Below are 17,084 nucleotides of genomic sequence, written 5' to 3'. Positions count from 1 at the left end.
CAGAGCCGGAAGGATCATAGGATAGAGACATTGGTCTTCTTGGCGAGCACCCTGGGTCCAGTTCATATAGAGTCCCTAGTCCCATTGCTGTTACGTGACACTTATTGGAAAGGGCGACCCCACAATGGATTCTTAGTGTTTCCTCTCTGTCGCTACTGTGTCCCGTGCTGCGACCCATTCCAGTTTGGCTGTTGTTGGCCGTACTCACCCATTTTTCGGTTGCGCTCCTCATCCGCCACAACCGTGGGTGAGACGACGTCGGACGAGAGAGGGAGAGAAGTAATAAAAAAAAACGAAAAAGAGACGGAGGAGACAATGTTGAGGACATTGGCGCCGTTGGGGATGGGGGGTGGGAGACGCGCCACTCGCGGCCCGCCTCTGTTGTCACCGTCGTCCCCTCTCGCTGACTGACGTCTGTCCTCTCGTCTTCTCCCTCGCCCTCCCCGCCCTCGCCCCTCCCCACGGACTGCCGCTCCCCAACCCACCTCCGGCCCAGCTGGTCTCACACTCCAGAGGGGCCACTAAACTTTATTAGGGGACCCTAATACCGATTAGTGTTTCCTCTCTGTCGCTACTGTGTCCCGTGCTGCGACCCATTCCAGTTTTGGAAAGGGCGACCCCACAATGGATTCATATAGCCACTCTTACACACCTGCACCAACGTTTCCCAAAGTGTCCCTTTGATAAGTGGCACTTTTTTGGCAAAGTGACACTTGCCTACTGGCCTTTCTATATGAACTCAGAACTGGGCCCGGCCCTGGTGAGTTGCCGGGGCTGAGCCTGACCAAAGGATAGGCCGAGCAGCCCCCAAGCACTCACCGCACCCGGCTACGGGCGAGCTCGGCTTACGGGCAATCCCAAATGGGATAAAGTTTCCCGTCCAGTCCGGATCAGGGGGTTGCGGGCTTGCGGCGTGGAGGAAGATTTGAGTTTCCTGAGGATATTTTGAATACAGAAGCTCTTTATGAAACATGAAACATGTATTTTATATTATTTTAACGGTCAAAACAGCGGCCGATGTCGGTCCGACGTCGCTCCGACGGCGGCCCGACGTCGGCTGGACCTCAGCAATTGATCTCGGTCCGACGTCGGCCCGACGTCGGCTGGACCTCGGCTGGACGTCGGAACATGCGGGCATATCCGACATCCAGCCGACGTCGTGCCGAGGTTGGACCGACGTCGGGCCGACGTCGGCATGCCGATGCCGAGTTGCCGACGTCACCCCGACGTCGGCCGACGTCGGGCCGACGTCGGCATGTTTACTGGGGTCAGAGGCGGCTGCCACCTACTAGGAATACCCGGCTGGTTGACCTGACCTGACCTGACCCGACCTGGCCTAAATGCATGAAGACATCATCTGTGATCAAAACTAACATGATATTCGTGATCGGCACCCCGAAAAACCCATTAGCAGCCACGCTTTACGACTTTCTAACAGGTCCCGATTTCCCCGACTTTTGGGTCATTGACCTGACCTGGAAGGTCAACCGATGACCTAGGACCTTAAAATTGGGTATCATCGGCTTCCTCTCGTCACGGGCAACACGCTCGTTTTTTCCGCGAAGCTCTAGCTCGATCAGGGGCGAAACGGCAAGGGGGGGGTCCAACGGACCCCCCCCCCCTTATACGTTCGCGGCTGGAAAAACACCAATACGGGCGAGGGTTAATATATAATAACAGGCGTGACAAAATATCTCAGAGCTTTACATCAGGAAAGATGTTGATAAATGTGCAGCGATTTTAAAAATAAAAATTCAGCACAATTATACAATTGCGTGGAATTATACAATCATACAATTATATAATGATACAACTAAACAATTATTCAATAATGTGGTGTAGACCAGACAGTTAGTGTGTACGTGTATAGGATAAGTATGGTACAGGGTTTAGCAGACGCCAAGGCAAAGTACTTTTGTTATGAAGAGCTGGATTTCGGTTCCTGATTTCGATAGACTCTGTGATCCTTAGATATGCCTCATCTTTGCAGGTGTGGAGGATGCCTAGGATGCCTATACTAAAGTCACCATTGCCTATGTGCAGGGGCGTCGTTTTGTATAGGCCTGGGAGTGCCCGAGCACTACCAATGTTCAGCTGAGCACTACCAATGTGTTGTTGAGCACTACCAACATTTTTCTTCACTTATTGAGAAAATTGCATTCAAACATGTCATACAAATAAAATGAATGAGGTTCTTATGTATAAAATCAACATGATAGCAAGTAACTTCAATGGTAAGTGGTAACTATTGATGAAAATCTATAGACTTACTCCACAAGTAGATTGAATTTGAATTGGTTGACCAATTCAATCTTCTTGTAGCGTACCTAAGTCCATAAATTTCCATCAATACCTAGGTATCATTTTCACTTTCCACATCATGTCATTACGTCAAGTAATTTCAAGTTATGTGGTACCTACCTACCTACCTACATACCTACCAAGTTTCACAAAAGACTATGTGTATGGTCGAGTGTTCAAAAAGTACATGATTCCCCCACGGTATATAGAGAACTAGGTAAAACCGGTTCGAAATTACAACACTAAGGTATTTTGACCACTATTTTCAGCTGACCTTTTAAGTCTAAAAAAGAGAACTATGCAACAAATTTCGATGAGTTTTATTATTTGTATATATATTTTTGATTTATGATCACAGGGCACGTCATGTATGAACCTGTGAAGCATTAACGAAAATAAATTGTTGGCTATCTCCGCCATTTCAAAAATTATATATCTTAAAACGCAAAGATTGCTCATGGACAAAATTATTTTTTCACAATCAAAAATTGAAATTGAAGGACAAAAAGTAAGATCAAAGGCCGACACTCTTTCATTCAATTTCGAAATTATCATGGTTCTGAGCTGTTCAGCATACCGGACCTGCTCTACCCTGAATTGTCGAGTAATTTCAGTGATGTGGGGCTTCAATCATGGTCAATAAATATCAAAATTAAATTTTCTTTCAGATTATGTGAGTTTTGTTGCTTTTTAAGCGTTGGAACTGCATTTAGTTGATGTTGAATGCACCACCGCCATTGGTGTCCTTGGTCACCCTGTTCCACTAAATGTAATATTTTTCCAAAACTAGACTATGTCGGTGTCTAAAACATTTACCAAAATTTACAAAATTGTTAACGCTACTGCCTATCAAAATGTTGAAGCGCTATGATCTTGGAAAATTTTGGAAATGTATTTACGAATCTCGAACTTATATTTTTTGGAACCGATTACTCCTGAACAAAAACATCTCTATTTGGTAAACTTGTTAGGCATATGCTCTTAAAACATCTATATCAAAATGAGAATTCAATTTTCTTTAAAATTCAGCATATCTCATTGCAGTTTCGAAGATGTAAGGTATATTTTTTTTGGTCTAGAATGAATGATCTTCCATTCTGCTGAAGGTAACACTATGACAATTAATGGAATATTACTAAAAAACAAGACAATGTCGGTGTCTGGTTCAAGCTGAATAATCAACATAAAAGAATTCTCTATCTTTTGATGAGTCATAAAACAAGATGAACTTGGGAAATTTACGAATTTCGGTATTGAAAACCGCAGACCACCCTCAGTTGTGCTTTGTCCACTGTTCTGTAAATGCTGCTAATATACCTTTGTCGCTAGCAGACGCGTGTCTTTGCATTCGATTGGTTGAACGGCATTTCGTTTGCTGATGGAGAACAACTTTGTTTTAATTTTGTCATCGGTTGTTGTTTGTTTTGTCTGTTACACTGAACTCTATAATGGGGTCTGTTATTTGATTTGATTTTGTAAGGTAAAGATGGAAGGCACTGTGACTGTAAATAATGGAAGGTAGGTGTTGGTTTGGTACCTTGTTTTTAAAACTTATTTTTTTTCCTGAGATTTTGCCTGTGCGAGCACCAGGCTGGGTGATTTTGTGTTTTAGATCCTTTTCTGAATTCTGTGGTTCAGTTGAGATTCAAATCAAAATTGGTAAAAGGTAACTAGGCTAAGGCCAAAGGTAGTTGATGTTTTGAATGATTTGTCTTGTAGTTGTGGTAATCATCCGGTAAAAGTATACATTAAGTCCGAGTGTCTGTGAAAAGATAAAGTTTTCATATTCTTACATTATTTGACATCCTGAATCCAAAAATGATACTTATATGTCCTGGAAATAAAAGAAAAACATAATCAAACCTGACCTAACCTTACCTATTTACCTACAACCTACCAACCTACAACCTACAAACCTACAACCTAACCTATCCTAACCTACAAACCTACAACCTAAAACCTAAAACCTAAAACCTACAAACCTACAACCTAACCTAACCTAAAACCTAAATTTTTTGCTGTTACATATTTGTATCAACAGCGTCACAATTGTCCACTCGGACCTAATATATACTAATACCAATTATCCTACCAAGTATGTAGTCTGCTCTACCCCAACGGCCAGTTGACGAAGCATGGCAATTTCGACGAGATGTTGTCATCATGGGGTTGTTCAGCTGGCGTGGGTTTGGTGCGTTGCGGATTTGGCTTGGTGCAGCGCAGATTTAGTGTAGCGTGGTGCGAGTTTGGCCTGGGTGGTGTTTCACCGGTGATAGTGATAGCAGCACACTGCTATTACATGTGTCAAATTAGGTTTCCATGGAGACATCAACAAGCCCCATTCACATTGCTCCAACACAACCACAAGTGTGACGTCAGCAGAATAGCAGCGTGCTGCTATCACCGGTGAAACACCACCCTGGTGACGGACTTGATGGGGTGTCAATAAAGCTGGAGTCACCCTCAGCGCTAGCCAGTAATTGTGTAGATAAAAGGAAGCTGAAATTTAAAAACAATCTTACCTTACCTAACCTTACCTATTGGCTATTAACATGCTAACCTGAACCTATACCCTACACCCTACCAACTGACAGTGACGCCAGCTTTACCATAAACCGTAAGTTGTAGTTTAGTAGGTAAGGTTAGGTCAGGTTAGATAATGTTTTGTTCTCTTAGACTAGGTAGGTATTTGATTAGATTTAAAAGCGAATTTTATGTAAATGTCTCAAGAACTGAAGAGTCTAGCAACTTCACAAATGGGTGGCAGCATGTGAGATGCCTGCTATATGAATACCAGAAATCCTTCTCTATGCCTCAACCCCCTGTTCTGGGCTGGGCAGACACTTTCATACCATGTGGGAAGCTCCCCTAGGAGCATACACGGAGCCAGGTGCAGTGTCAGGGGCTGGGTGCCCTGTCCACTGGATGGGCTCAGCCCCAATGACTTGTACCAGGGTGCTTGCCCATACCAATAGCTCCCCCTAATTCCTATCATTCCTCCAACTCTGTAGTCTTTTTGGGCCAAAACTTGAAAGAGCCCAACCCAACAAAACTTTAAATTGATTTTGTATCTTGTGGCATAGTACTTTCTATTTTGCCAGTCTGGCAACATCCCATTACTAACTGCTTTGACTGGCTTTCTTCTCTCTCAGGCTGATCTGATCCTGTGTCACAGAGCCACATAGATGAGCAGCTACCCATCGTAGGATGCACACTCAACCTCCTGCTAGTTTCTAAGCCGTCAGCTTGACAGAGGGGTCTGCTAATGCACAGCCACCTAGCCACTGCTAACAGATGCTGGCTGGGACAGACGCTCATCAAAGGTGTGCCACACGACATGGGCATTCTCGTTCTGCATCAAGCCTCAAGGTGCCTCAGCCAAACGGCAGTGAGAAATAAGGGTTGGAATAAAAGAAGATGACTGAGGAGAAAATCCATTTACCACAATTTTATCACTGTAGACCATCGCGAATGCGTAGTGTAATATACCTATTAAAGGTAGTGTGCCACCTTTGAAAGATTTCCCATTTTATTTTTCCTAGGATAAGAAGCTTCTGTTTTTACCTAATATCGCAAAAAAAAATCAAAAATGGGCCTGGAATAGTGCCTTTTTCGCCTAAAAGTTTTTCGGTTTTTAGATATGTATAACAACTGTAGTGGGCTCACCTGCAAACAGGCGTCGGGCAACAATCGCGAATGCGGCGCACTTGTGACAATAAGCAAAGGTCATTATAGTGTTACGACCATACGACGTACGGGAATGAGTTATCAGCTGTCTAATTGTAGACAACACAATGTCGAGCCTTAAACTGTAAGCCCGTATTGGTATTGTTTCTTTTATTTGGCTGTCGAACATTATTTATGGTTTGAAATATGATTTTATGTAAAATAATTGATATGAAAAAGCCGTCTTATAAGTTATGACCCCATTTCACCACACGCAAGTGGCAGAAATGACAATGATCAGCTGACGCATTTTTCTTGGCCGAAGTCAGAGCGCGCGGCCCGACGCACCACGCGTATTTGGAAATTCCGACCTCGACGAGCATCAGAAGCCACCTAACAGGCGTGTTCGAAACCGCATGTAGGCGCTGTTTTTGATGAGCTCCTGCTAGTAACTTTAGGTTACCGGAACACTTACGAGATGGCGGTGTTGTTTCGGTATTCGAATAGCGCTATCGATTTATCGATGTTTATTTTCTGCTTGGGTGCTTTGTGTCATTTGGTTTAATTTTTGTATCGGTTTATAAATTAATTTTGTATTGTGTTTCGCTGTTATTTGTTGTTAGCATTTTAGTTTAAGTGCTAACCTTCACGGTCACGTGACCGGCGCCCCGCCTACCCGCCACGTCGGCTTCCGGGTCGGCGGAGGGGCGGTCGTAGAAGGAGGGATTCGAGGCATTCTTGGTCTATCGGTGACGGCGGCGGGAGCCATGCCGATTTGGGTTTTTTGGTCACCATGGTTGCTCTAGCCGTACGACTTTGAGGGCTTTGAGGGCGCACCGTGTAGGTGAGTGACATGTACTTTGAAGTGTTTGGTATTTGGCAAATGGCGAATGCTGATTTGGTACATGCTGATTATTTTAGGTATATTTTCTTTTGCTGCGTCTGTGTATTTGTTTGCTTGGTGCACGGTCATGCGGTCATATATTAAGTTTCTGTTTATTTCGTTTTCAGAAACCGCTTGCTTCACTATGTTTTGCAATATAAATTCATCTGTGGAGCTATAGCGCGTTTACCTGCCGGTTAGCGCAAGATCCAGAGGCCCTAGACAGCGGTCGGCGGTTATAGTTTCTACACGCGCCAGTTCTACCCGTGGCTTCTGCGCTGGCTGGTCTCCGGCTGCGCGGCGCGACTTTCTGCTCGCGCTGGCCGCGCTGGCTGGGCGCTGTCCTGCAGACGCGTGCGGATTCTGCAGTCTGCATTGTCTACAGTCTGCAGGATCTACTGGCTGGCTTCAGCCTGCAACTCGGCACGTGTGGGCTGCTGATTGCTGAGCCTCAGCAGTCTGCGCGTTTCAACATGCTGAGTGTCTGCGAGCAAACTTGTGCGCAGAGTCGGTAAGTGATCTGGGTCCCTGATCTGGGTCTCATTTGGTTTGGCGCCTTGGGTTTTGGCTTGGCGAGGTAACTCACCTTGTGGGTTTGGACTTGTGAGTGGGTACCTACTGCTCGTGGGCAGTTGACCTTGAACTTGGAGGACTTGGACTTGAGCCAACTCACTCTTCCTGTTTGGACGAGGGTGTTTTTTGGCTTGGTGCTCACTGCTCAGTGAGCCCATGTCTGTGTGCTGACGTTGGTGATCCTGATGGTCAGCAAAGCTTTGAATCAGTGAATGAGTTTGGTTCTTGGTAAGCAATTGATGGTTCGTCAGTTGCAGGCATCACTGTTGGTTGTGAAGTAGTCTTGGTGAAATTTTTGGTTTGGTGGACTCTAGTGTTTGAGCCATTTCTGGGAAAGCTGCGAAACAGATGGCTTCAGGGAGCTTCATCCAGGGGCTTTGGGGCATCTGAACATAGTTTGGGGCTTCGGTGCATTGTGTTGCTGTAAAGTGTATTGTATGTGTATGTATTGTGTGTTGTAAGTGCTACTGTGTACTGTTAGCGTAGATGTTTGACTATTAAGTTAGGTGGTTAAGATGGCACCAACCAGGGAGGACCTTGCTAAGTTAAAGTTATCTGAGTTGGTGGATGAGCTGAGCTCTAGAGGCTTAGAGACGTCTGGTAAAAAGGCCGAGTTAGTAGATAGGTTGTGGGAAGCTGTCAGATCTGCTGATCCCAGACATGTTGGTACTGAGCAGAGCAAGGTGCTTGTGAAGGGTGATGTAACTCAGGAGCAGGTCGGAATGGCAGCACAAGCAGATGTTACTGTAGATTCTGGGGCAGGCTCGGAGACGTCTCAGTCACTTATTGCTAAGTTAAGGGCACTGAAGGAGATAGAGCAGTTGGAGGAGCAGGAGCTTAGAATTAAGATGAGAAGGCAGCAGCTGGATATAGAGCTTAAGCTTGCTGAGCTGCCCAGAGAGCAGGTGAGTCAAGAGCTGGTCGATTCACTGCGGATTCCCGTAGGGCCTTCTGAGGGTCAGGGTCAGTCAGCAGGCTCACATGAGTCCTCCCTACTCGGGTCTCAGATGCAGAGAATGTTGCTGCCCCCCACAGAGATCGAGAAGTTTGATGGCAACGTCATGAAATATAAACTGTTTATCAGGTCTTTTGAAGCTAGGATCGCTTCACGTACCACTGATGAGGATGAGCTTCTCCACTATCTTGAGCAGCTCACTGTAGGAAAGCCTAAGCAGATTGTGAGGAGCTGCATGTATTTGAGGGATGTAGGGTATGCAGAGGCTCGTCGGCTGCTGGATGAAAGGTATGGTAGCTCTCACAAGGTGGTAGATGCGTACATCCAAAGACTCAACAACTGGAGTAGGATTTCCCCAGGAGATGTAGAGGAACTTGACAGGTTCACCCTGTACCTGATCGAGATAAAGCATGCCATGACGGACTTGGACATTGTTGGAGAACTGGAGCATCCACGCACACTGAGGGAGGTGGTGGATAAGCTACCAGCCTACCTGAAGGACAGGTGGATGAGGGTAAGTGACGAGATCATGGAGGAAAATGGGAGGATGGTTCGTTTCAAGGACTTAGTAGACTTCCTTTCCAAGGAAGTACGGGTCAAGAGAAACCCAGTATTTGGGGCTCCGATAGGGGACAGACAGGTGCCACAGAGATCTAAGACACAGCACAACTTGGGTCGCACACAGGCACAGTGTAGTGCAACAGCTGTAAAGCAAAATAGGGAAAAATGTCTGTTCTGTCAGGGTGACCATTTTTTGGATGACTGTCAGGAGTTGAGATACAGAGCTCTTGAGGAAAGGAAGCAGTTCATTCAGGCGCAGAGGCTGTGTTTTGGGTGTCTGCGAGGGGGTCACGTGGCTAAGTTCTGTAGGAGGCGTAGGAAGTGTGGTATCTGTGGCAATCTCCATGCTACTCTCCTTCACAGACAGAGTGAAGCTCCCAAGAGTGAGCAGACAGAATCCAGTCCTGTGACCACCCCAGTACGGGTCAGCAGTGGAGGGGTGACCTCCGATTCTGGACAGAGGTCAGGTACGATGATGCCCGTGATACCGGTAAGAGTCGTGTCACCCACAGGAGAGGTCTTGCATACATATGCCTTCTGCGACAGTGGTAGCTCAGGGACGTTTATGAGCGAAGGTCTGGCAGAGCGGCTTGGCAGTCCTTGTAAATCTACTACCATTTCTGTAGACACAGTGTGTGGACCAGGGAACGAGATTTCCACTTCGGTGATTGAGAACATCAGAGTTGGTCCTCTGGAAGGGAAGCGTTTGTTCTCACTGCCGCCAGTGTTCACTATTGGCCGTATTCCCGTTTCCAGTGATGACGTGTGTGACAGAGCGGAACTGAGGAGGTGGCCGCATCTGTCCGGTGTGACTCTGAGCGAGATTGATGTTGAACCGTGTGAAGTAGGTCTGCTGATTGGGGCGAATTGTCCGCAGCTACTGACGCCGGAGGAGGTGAGGAGGCCTGAGGGCGAGGGACCGTGCGCGGTGCGCACGTGCTTGGGCTGGTACGTCATCGGAGTCTCCAGTCGGTCCTCCAGGAGGTCTCCGAGCCGGCACTCCGTGAACAGGATCACGGTGTCACGCTCGAACACGCACGGTAAGATACCTGAGCTTGATTTGTTTCATCAGTTGTACGACCAAGACTTCAAGGATATGTCAGATGATACTGAGGGTTTGTCGGTAGAGGACAAGGAGTGGTTGACTATGGTTAGGTCAAACATGAGGAAGGATGAATCCGGGCACTTTGAGATTGGGCTCCCTCTTCGCGATATTGGTGACTTACCAGACAGTTACTTTGCTGCGAGGAGGCGTCTGGAGTGCCTGAGACGGCGTCTGTCTCACGATAGCAGTCTCCGTGATGAATATGTCGCAGTAGTTCAGAGGCTGTTCGACGAAGGGTACGCAGAGAGGGTCCCGGACTCAGAGGGTGAGACCGAGGATCGGACTTGGTACTTGCCCCATCACGGCGTAAGGCATCCGGAAAAGCGGAAGCTAAGAGTAGTTTTCGATTGCTCTGCAAAGACTGAGAACGTCTGCCTGAACGATCTGCTCATCAAGGGTCCAAACTTGACTAACACTCTTGTTGGAGTGCTGCTGCGCTTTCGCGAGAATCCAGTGGCATTCACGTGTGACGTGGAATCCATGTTCCACAGGGTTCGAGTGCCGGCAGCGGACGCTAACATGCTCCGCTTCCTGTGGTTCAAAGACAACGATGTCGGCGCTGAGGCGATGGTCTGCCGAATGAGGTCGCACATTTTCGGCGCGGTGTCGTCCCCGAGCGTTGCCAGTTTCGCCCTGCGGCAGTGTGCCGAGGAAGGTAGGGACAGGTATCCGGAGGCATCTAGAATCGTCGATGAAAATGTCTATGTAGATGATGCTCTGGTGTCTGCGTCGTCGGTAGACTCGGCGATCCACTTGGCTTGTGACTTGAAGCAGCTGTGCAGTGAGGGCAGATTTAACATGTGTAAGTTCGCCAGTCACAGCGCTGCGTTCCTGCAAAGCATCCCACGTGAGGACAGGGGCGCAAACGTTAAAGATTTGGACCTCCAAGTAGAAGGGCTTAAGCAGCCAGAGAGAGCGCTAGGCATGCGCTGGTCCGTGACTGACGACACTTTTCGTTTTCTTTTCGTTGACAGAGAGAAACCGGCGACCAGGAGGGGCATCCTGTCGACCGTCAGTGCTTTGTTCGACCCCTTAGGAATAGTTGGTCCTGTCACTCTGAGGGGCAAGCTTTTGGTGCAGAGGTTGTGTACTATGTCCTGTGGATGGGATGACGTCATCCCATCACCCTTGGCTGAGGAGTGGTCTGCGTGGTTGGAGCAGGCGAACCGTCTTGACATGGTCTCTTTGAACAGGAGCATCCAGACAGCTGGTGGCGAGGTTGTCAGTCGTCAGCTGCATGTCTTCTCAGACGCCAGTGAGGTCGGCCATTCGGCGGTGGCGTTTCTTCGAGCAGAGACGCGTGCAGAGGACGGCAGCAGTACGAGTACCGTCCGCTTCCTGATGGGTAAGGCCTTGGTAAATCCAGTTCGTTTTGTGACCATCCCTCGATTGGAGTTGGCAGCTGCAGTGGTCGCAGTAAGGTTGAAGCAGTTGCTGGAGAGGGAGACTGGTTTGGAGTTCGACAGAACTTTCCTGTGGACGGACAGCATGGTCGTACTCCAGTACATTCGCAACAGATCGTCGCGGTACAAAACGTTCGTGGCGAACAGAGTAGAGATCATTCACGGTAAGTCTGACGTGCAGGACTGGAGATACGTACCGTCAGCTGCCAACCCGGCGGATGTTGGATCGCGTGGATCTGCGCCGGAGGACTTGGGGACGTGGTTGAAGGGGCCGGACTTTCTTTCAGCGGATGAGGAGAGCTGGCCGTGTGAGCCGGTTCGGTTAGATGATTCTGAAGACCCGGAGGTTAAGCATCCCTCACCTGTCGTGACTGTTGCAGCGGTCGCTGAGGTTCCTGAGTCGTCTGCAGTGTCGGGTCGCGAGCAGCCGTCCGCGACTGAGAGGCTGCTCAGTTACTTCTCGTCCTGGTGCCGACTGAAGAAGGCCGTGGCCTGGTATAGGCGCTTTTCTGATTTCCTCAGGAGCAGGCTGCGCGATCGAGCAGGCAGGCGTCTGCGCGATCGAGGAGTGGGAGTAAGGACGTCTCTGAGTGTAGATGATTTGAGGTCGGCTGAGAACTCCATCCTTAAATACGTTCAGAAGACAAGCTTCTCTGAGTTTTCTGATGACCGTGAAGGGACGGTGAAAGTGACCAAGTCGAGCTCCCTCAAGGGGTTGAGCTTGACTCGGAGGGATGGCATCTTAGTGGTAGGGGGTAGGCTAAGTCGCTGTCCTGTACAGAGCGATAGCAAGTATCCTGTGCTCATGCCCAGACATCACCATGTGACCCGCCTAGTGATTCGTGACGCTCACGAAAGGGTAGGTCATCAGGGTCGTGAACATACCCTGAGCAAGATTAGGGAGAGGTTTTGGATCTTGGGTGTTGGATCGCTGGTTAGGAGTCTAGTTCGATCCTGTGTGACCTGTAGAAAGGTGAGTGCGGTCCCACAGAGGCAGATGATGTCTGACCTGCCGGACGACAGGGTGACGCCGGATACTCCTGCGTTTGCGTTCGTTGGCTTAGACGTTTTTGGGCCAGTGCTAGTTAAGAGAGGCCGTTCTGAAGTGAAACGCTATGGTCTGATGTGTACATGTCTAGTAACTCGTGCAGTGCACGTGGAGGTGCTGCAGTCACTGGAATCAGACTCTCTGATAAACGCTATACGTCGGATTATTGCGCGTCGGGGTCCGATCAGTAGGATTAGGAGCGATTTGGGTACAAACATGGTGGGTGCTGACAACGAGCTCAAGGCTGAGCTCGCTAGACTGGACGCTAGTAGGCTCGAGCAGTTCGCCTTGGGGAAGGGGATTGAGTGGGTGTTTAACCCTCCGTCTGCCTCACACTTTGGTGGATGTTGGGAGCGCTGCATCAGGACATTCAGAAAGGTTTGGAGGTCGATGCCCACCCAGAGACTCGATGACGAAGGTCTACACACTTTGTTCTGTGAGGTCGAGTCGGTGTTAAACAGTAGACCCTTGACATTTGTCTCTGCTGACAATGGTGAGGTAGAGCCCCTTACGCCCAACCACTTGCTGCTGCTGCGTGGCAGTGGTGAGGGGATCCCAGGGGAGTTTTCCCACGACCAGCTCTCGACCAAGCAGTGGAGGAGAGTACAGTACTTGTCTGAGCAGTTTTGGCTCCGATGGCGGAGCGAGTATTTGCCTACACTGCTGCGTCGCCAAAAGTGGACGACAAGGTCTCGTAACGTAAAACAGGGAGATATAGTTTTGTTGGTAGCAGACGACGCGCCAAGAGGTCAGTGGCGCCTTGGCAGGGTGACTCAGACCTTTCCGAGCCAGGATGGGTTAGTAAGAAAGGTTTCAGTTAGGACGGGTGGCACGATACTCGTGAGACCCGTGCACAAGCTGATACTTGTGCTGCCTGATTCTGACCTTGACCTGGGCTAGATGGACGATTAGTGTTTGGAGCGCATGTTTAGGACATGTGATGTATATAGGTGTGTATGTGTGTGTGCCCTGTTTGTTCGGTGTCCTCAACCCTGCGGGTTGAGCGGGGGGAGTGTAGGCGCTGTTTTTGATGAGCTCCTGCTAGTAACTTTAGGTTACCGGAACACTTACGAGATGGCGGTGTTGTTTCGGTATTCGAATAGCGCTATCGATTTATCGATGTTTATTTTCTGCTTGGGTGCTTTGTGTCATTTGGTTTAATTTTTGTATCGGTTTATAAATTAATTTTGTATTGTGTTTCGCTGTTATTTGTTGTTAGCATTTTAGTTTAAGTGCTAACCTTCACGGTCACGTGACCGGCGCCCCGCCTACCCGCCACGTCGGCTTCCGGGTCGGCGGAGGGGCGGTCGTAGAAGGAGGGATTCGAGGCATTCTTGGTCTATCGGTGACGGCGGCGGGAGCCATGCCGATTTGGGTTTTTTGGTCACCATGGTTGCTCTAGCCGTACGACTTTGAGGGCTTTGAGGGCGCACCGTGTAGGTGAGTGACATGTACTTTGAAGTGTTTGGTATTTGGCAAATGGCGAATGCTGATTTGGTACATGCTGATTATTTTAGGTATATTTTCTTTTGCTGCGTCTGTGTATTTGTTTGCTTGGTGCACGGTTATGCGGTCATATATTAAGTTTCTGTTTATTTCGTTTTCAGAAACCGCTTGCTTCACTATGTTTTGCAATATAAATTCATCTGTGGAGCTATAGCGGGTTTACCTGCCGGTTAGCGCAAGATCCAGAGGCCCTAGACAGCGGTCGGCGGTTATACCGCAGTAGATGATGATGAACGGGTTTATCGAAACTTGATTGGATGAGCATATCGGTAATAGCGATTTCAGTGTGTGCATTTATTGTTCATAGTGGTGTGAAATGTGGTTGGGGTACGACCGACAACCCGTCGGGGCGAAATTCGCACTGGGGTACTCAAAATTTGAAGAATTTAAGACGTTTCCATGAGTTTTGAAGGTATGGATAAGTTCTAAAAATCCGGTTCTCCTTATCTGGGCCATTAACTCCATACGGTCCAAGAAAGCTGGCACACTACCTTTAACTTAGCAGCCCAGCACGCTCAAGAGATCTTGGAAACTGGACCCCAGATCAGTAGATGCAGACATGCACATGCAGACGAAACACCAGCGCCATGCATGGGGCCCAATCTCACCATGGAAATGCCAAAGCACACAGCTCAAGCCATGCTGCCATCCACATGACGTGCGGCCAGGTATCCATTATCAGACTAGATATGTGATATCTGAGTTTTTTATGACATAGCCATTTGCAATCTTTTGTGGCGATGGAACTTCCTTAGCATAAAAGACCGCCGTTGTGTACCGTGCCTGTGGCCAGCTTAGTCGTTTCCATTGTATACTTTGTGGTTTTTTAGTTCTGAGCATGTTATCTTTCAACAGGCTCGTTGCTGTCGGCGGTTCTGAAGACAGCGGTTCGATCCAGCTGAAGGACGTCACCTGGCAGGAAGTTGCAGAGTGTGGTGGCCAGTATCAAGCCACATTGTCCAGAAACCATCACATTATCTCCAGGTCAGTAATTGTGTGAACGGGAGGGGGGGGGGGCGCAGCTGCGCCTTGGTCACCACTTTGTCGAGTTGTGGACGCCTGGGCCACTGTGTCGAGTTGTGATAGGAAAATCCTGCGAAATTCCTCCCACTTCTCCGTAGGTCTCTGCTGCTTTAACACTGCAGGTTTCCAGTCCGTGTCGGTGAGCTGCCAGTTGAACTAGTCAGGATCGACCCGATGTAAGCACCGGCGTTGAACCGTCGGGCCGGTCGCCGCACGCCACCAAACTGCAGCCCCACGCGGGTAATAATCGGGCTTGGACTTCTTGGATGAGATGTTTATGCACAGGCTAATGTACTGTAATTATGACTGAGTGTGCGACAGAAGACGTTGTGACTATGAGTCATACTCGCCGTGGCTGGTATTTGATGACCGTCGTGACCTGTGACGGTCGCCGTGACTGCTGTGTGACGATCACCGCGACTGTAATGTGACGGTCGCCGTGGCTGGTACGTGATGTTCTCAGTAACTGTTTATATAACGGCCGTCGCGACTGAAAGGTGACGATGTGACGTGACGCGACTCGCTCTGTTACAGGTCACTAGTCGCCGGTGCTCGAGCTGACGGCGTCGTTCAAGGGCTCCACGGTGACAAGCGCCGTCACCGCTGCCGCCGCCGCCGAGACCATCCGACTCCTGGGCCCTGTTTCACGGCAGCGTACTGCAGCGCGCTACGCAGCGCTGCAGCCTGTGTTAGTGCGGCGATTGAGACGAATTCGGCTCGACGCTCCAGCGTTGCGAAACACCCGTGTCTATGAAGGATACGCCGATACGTCCCCCAGCTTCAAGCCCTTCCCGCCCCCCCCCCCCCGCCCCGTCCCAACGGTGTTGGCCGAGATTGGGGTTTGGTATTTTAACGGGCTCTCCGATGACGTCCCGCAATTTGTGTTATGTAATTTGACGATTATGTCGTAGTCTCATTCTGTCTCGATATGCTAATAAATGATAAATGGGACGGAGGTTGGAAGTAAGGTGTGAGTGGCTGTAACCGGCAGGTTTTGGCGAGCGCGATATTAGTTATCGTGAGCGCGCCAGCTGCCAATCAATCGCGCGCTTCTGGCGAGAAAATACTTGCTCTGGAACCTAGAAGTTTGTCGTGAAATCTATGTACCTTTGGATTGAATTATTAGAACATAATGTACTTTCGGTGTCCAGCACTGCAGCTCTGGAAACAGAAATATGGACGTTGGCTGTTTGATGTAGTAAGGGCTAACAATCCGCGTCAAGAATCAAAAGCTGTATGCAAATTAAAGTGAATATATTTCAATGAATTTTTAAATTTTGTGATACAAAACATAAAATGTGTCAACTACTAATTACACCCGGCTGCAAACACTGCAACGCTTGCAATGCTGTACGGCAAATAGATAATATAGATTCTCTGGCGGCCGACTGGCGCGATCCGAGGCTGCTGACTGTTGTTGTATAGGGCAACACGGCTGAATGGCTACGATCGAGAGTACGGAACGGTGCTGGTGACTGGCGGACCAGCGAAAACAGGAAAGGAGATGAATAGCTCTAGCTCCCGTCTGCGCGCGGAAGGGCGCTGATTGGCGCGGCTCGCAGACTCCATTGGCTCATCAGACTATTGTTGGTTTTCCTCCTCCCCTCCCACAGGCGTAGCCAGGTAGCTTAGTTGTGCGCGGAAGCGAGCGTCCAGAGCGGCGCTAGGTGTCGCCCTCCCAGCGACCGGGCAGTGCAGCTGGACGTGCCGCGGATGGCCCGCCTCTGATCTCGGCACACTCGGAAGAGTGCGGCCGGACACTCCATGGAGTTGCATAGCGTCGATAGGCCGTATGGTGTCGCTGTCGTAATTATAAAAGCGTAAGTAGAAGGTTGAAGCAAGATATAGAATGTTTTTCTTTACATTTAATATCGCAAAGCACAGCTTTATGCGCTGGCTACGATATGTGCGCGTCGGTTGCGGCAGTAATCATCGAAGAAATACATGGTTTATGAACGTTTCTTGATCATAAAATGATAAAACATTGCAATGTTTGCCTGTTGTGAAGAAAACGTAATTATAAAAGCGTAAGTAGAAGGTTGAAGCAAGATATAGAATGT

General features: G+C 48.8%; 2 protein-coding genes and 1 long non-coding RNA gene across 5 annotated transcripts in view; 2 read left to right on the top strand and 1 right to left on the bottom strand.

Annotated features, from left to right (window-relative positions):
* Positions 1-17,084, bottom strand: part of LOC122387208 (SH2B adapter protein 1-like) — a 367,382-nt gene that overhangs the window by 165,361 nt on the left and 184,937 nt on the right. The window lies entirely within an intron of this gene.
* On the top strand, positions 3,722-16,231 carry LOC122387211. 3 transcript variants are annotated; one of them, XM_043377164.1, is made up of 3 exons: positions 3,722-3,819; positions 14,857-14,985; positions 15,559-16,231. In XM_043377164.1, the coding sequence occupies exons 1-3, from the start codon at positions 3,788-3,790 to the stop codon at positions 15,776-15,778; spliced, it is 381 nt and encodes a 126-aa protein (XP_043233099.1). In that variant the 5' UTR covers positions 3,722-3,787; the 3' UTR covers positions 15,779-16,231. The 3 variants fall into 3 exon arrangements, 1 of the variants encoding a protein (XP_043233099.1); XR_006257516.1 differs by lacking the exon at positions 3,722-3,819 and adding an exon at positions 5,555-5,624; XR_006257515.1 differs by lacking the exon at positions 3,722-3,819 and adding an exon at positions 14,501-14,669.
* Positions 6,411-7,023, top strand: LOC122387214. Its single transcript, XR_006257518.1, has 2 exons — positions 6,411-6,811; positions 6,979-7,023. It is a non-coding gene; the product is annotated as an uncharacterized LOC122387214 (long non-coding RNA).

The sequence above is a fragment of the Amphibalanus amphitrite genome, unplaced genomic scaffold (assembly GCF_019059575.1).
Source record: "Amphibalanus amphitrite isolate SeventyFive unplaced genomic scaffold, NRLGWU_Aamphi_draft 000277F_arrow, whole genome shotgun sequence".
NCBI classification, from domain to species: Eukaryota; Metazoa; Arthropoda; class Thecostraca; order Balanomorpha; family Balanidae; genus Amphibalanus; species Amphibalanus amphitrite.
The sequence above is the reverse complement of the archived record's forward strand: the minus strand, read 5'-3'. Positions and strand labels throughout refer to the sequence as shown.

Excerpts from the sequence above, each read along its gene's own strand:
- LOC122387211 (XM_043377164.1), top strand. The coding sequence starts at position 3,788 with ATGGAAGGCACTGTGACTGTAAATAATGGAAG. Across the intron at positions 3,820-14,856 it reads GTGACTGTAAATAATGGAAG|GCTCGTTGCTGTCGGCGGTT; the intron begins GTAGGTGTTGGT and ends ATCTTTCAACAG. Across the intron at positions 14,986-15,558 it reads AACCATCACATTATCTCCAG|GTCACTAGTCGCCGGTGCTC; the intron begins GTCAGTAATTGT and ends GCTCTGTTACAG.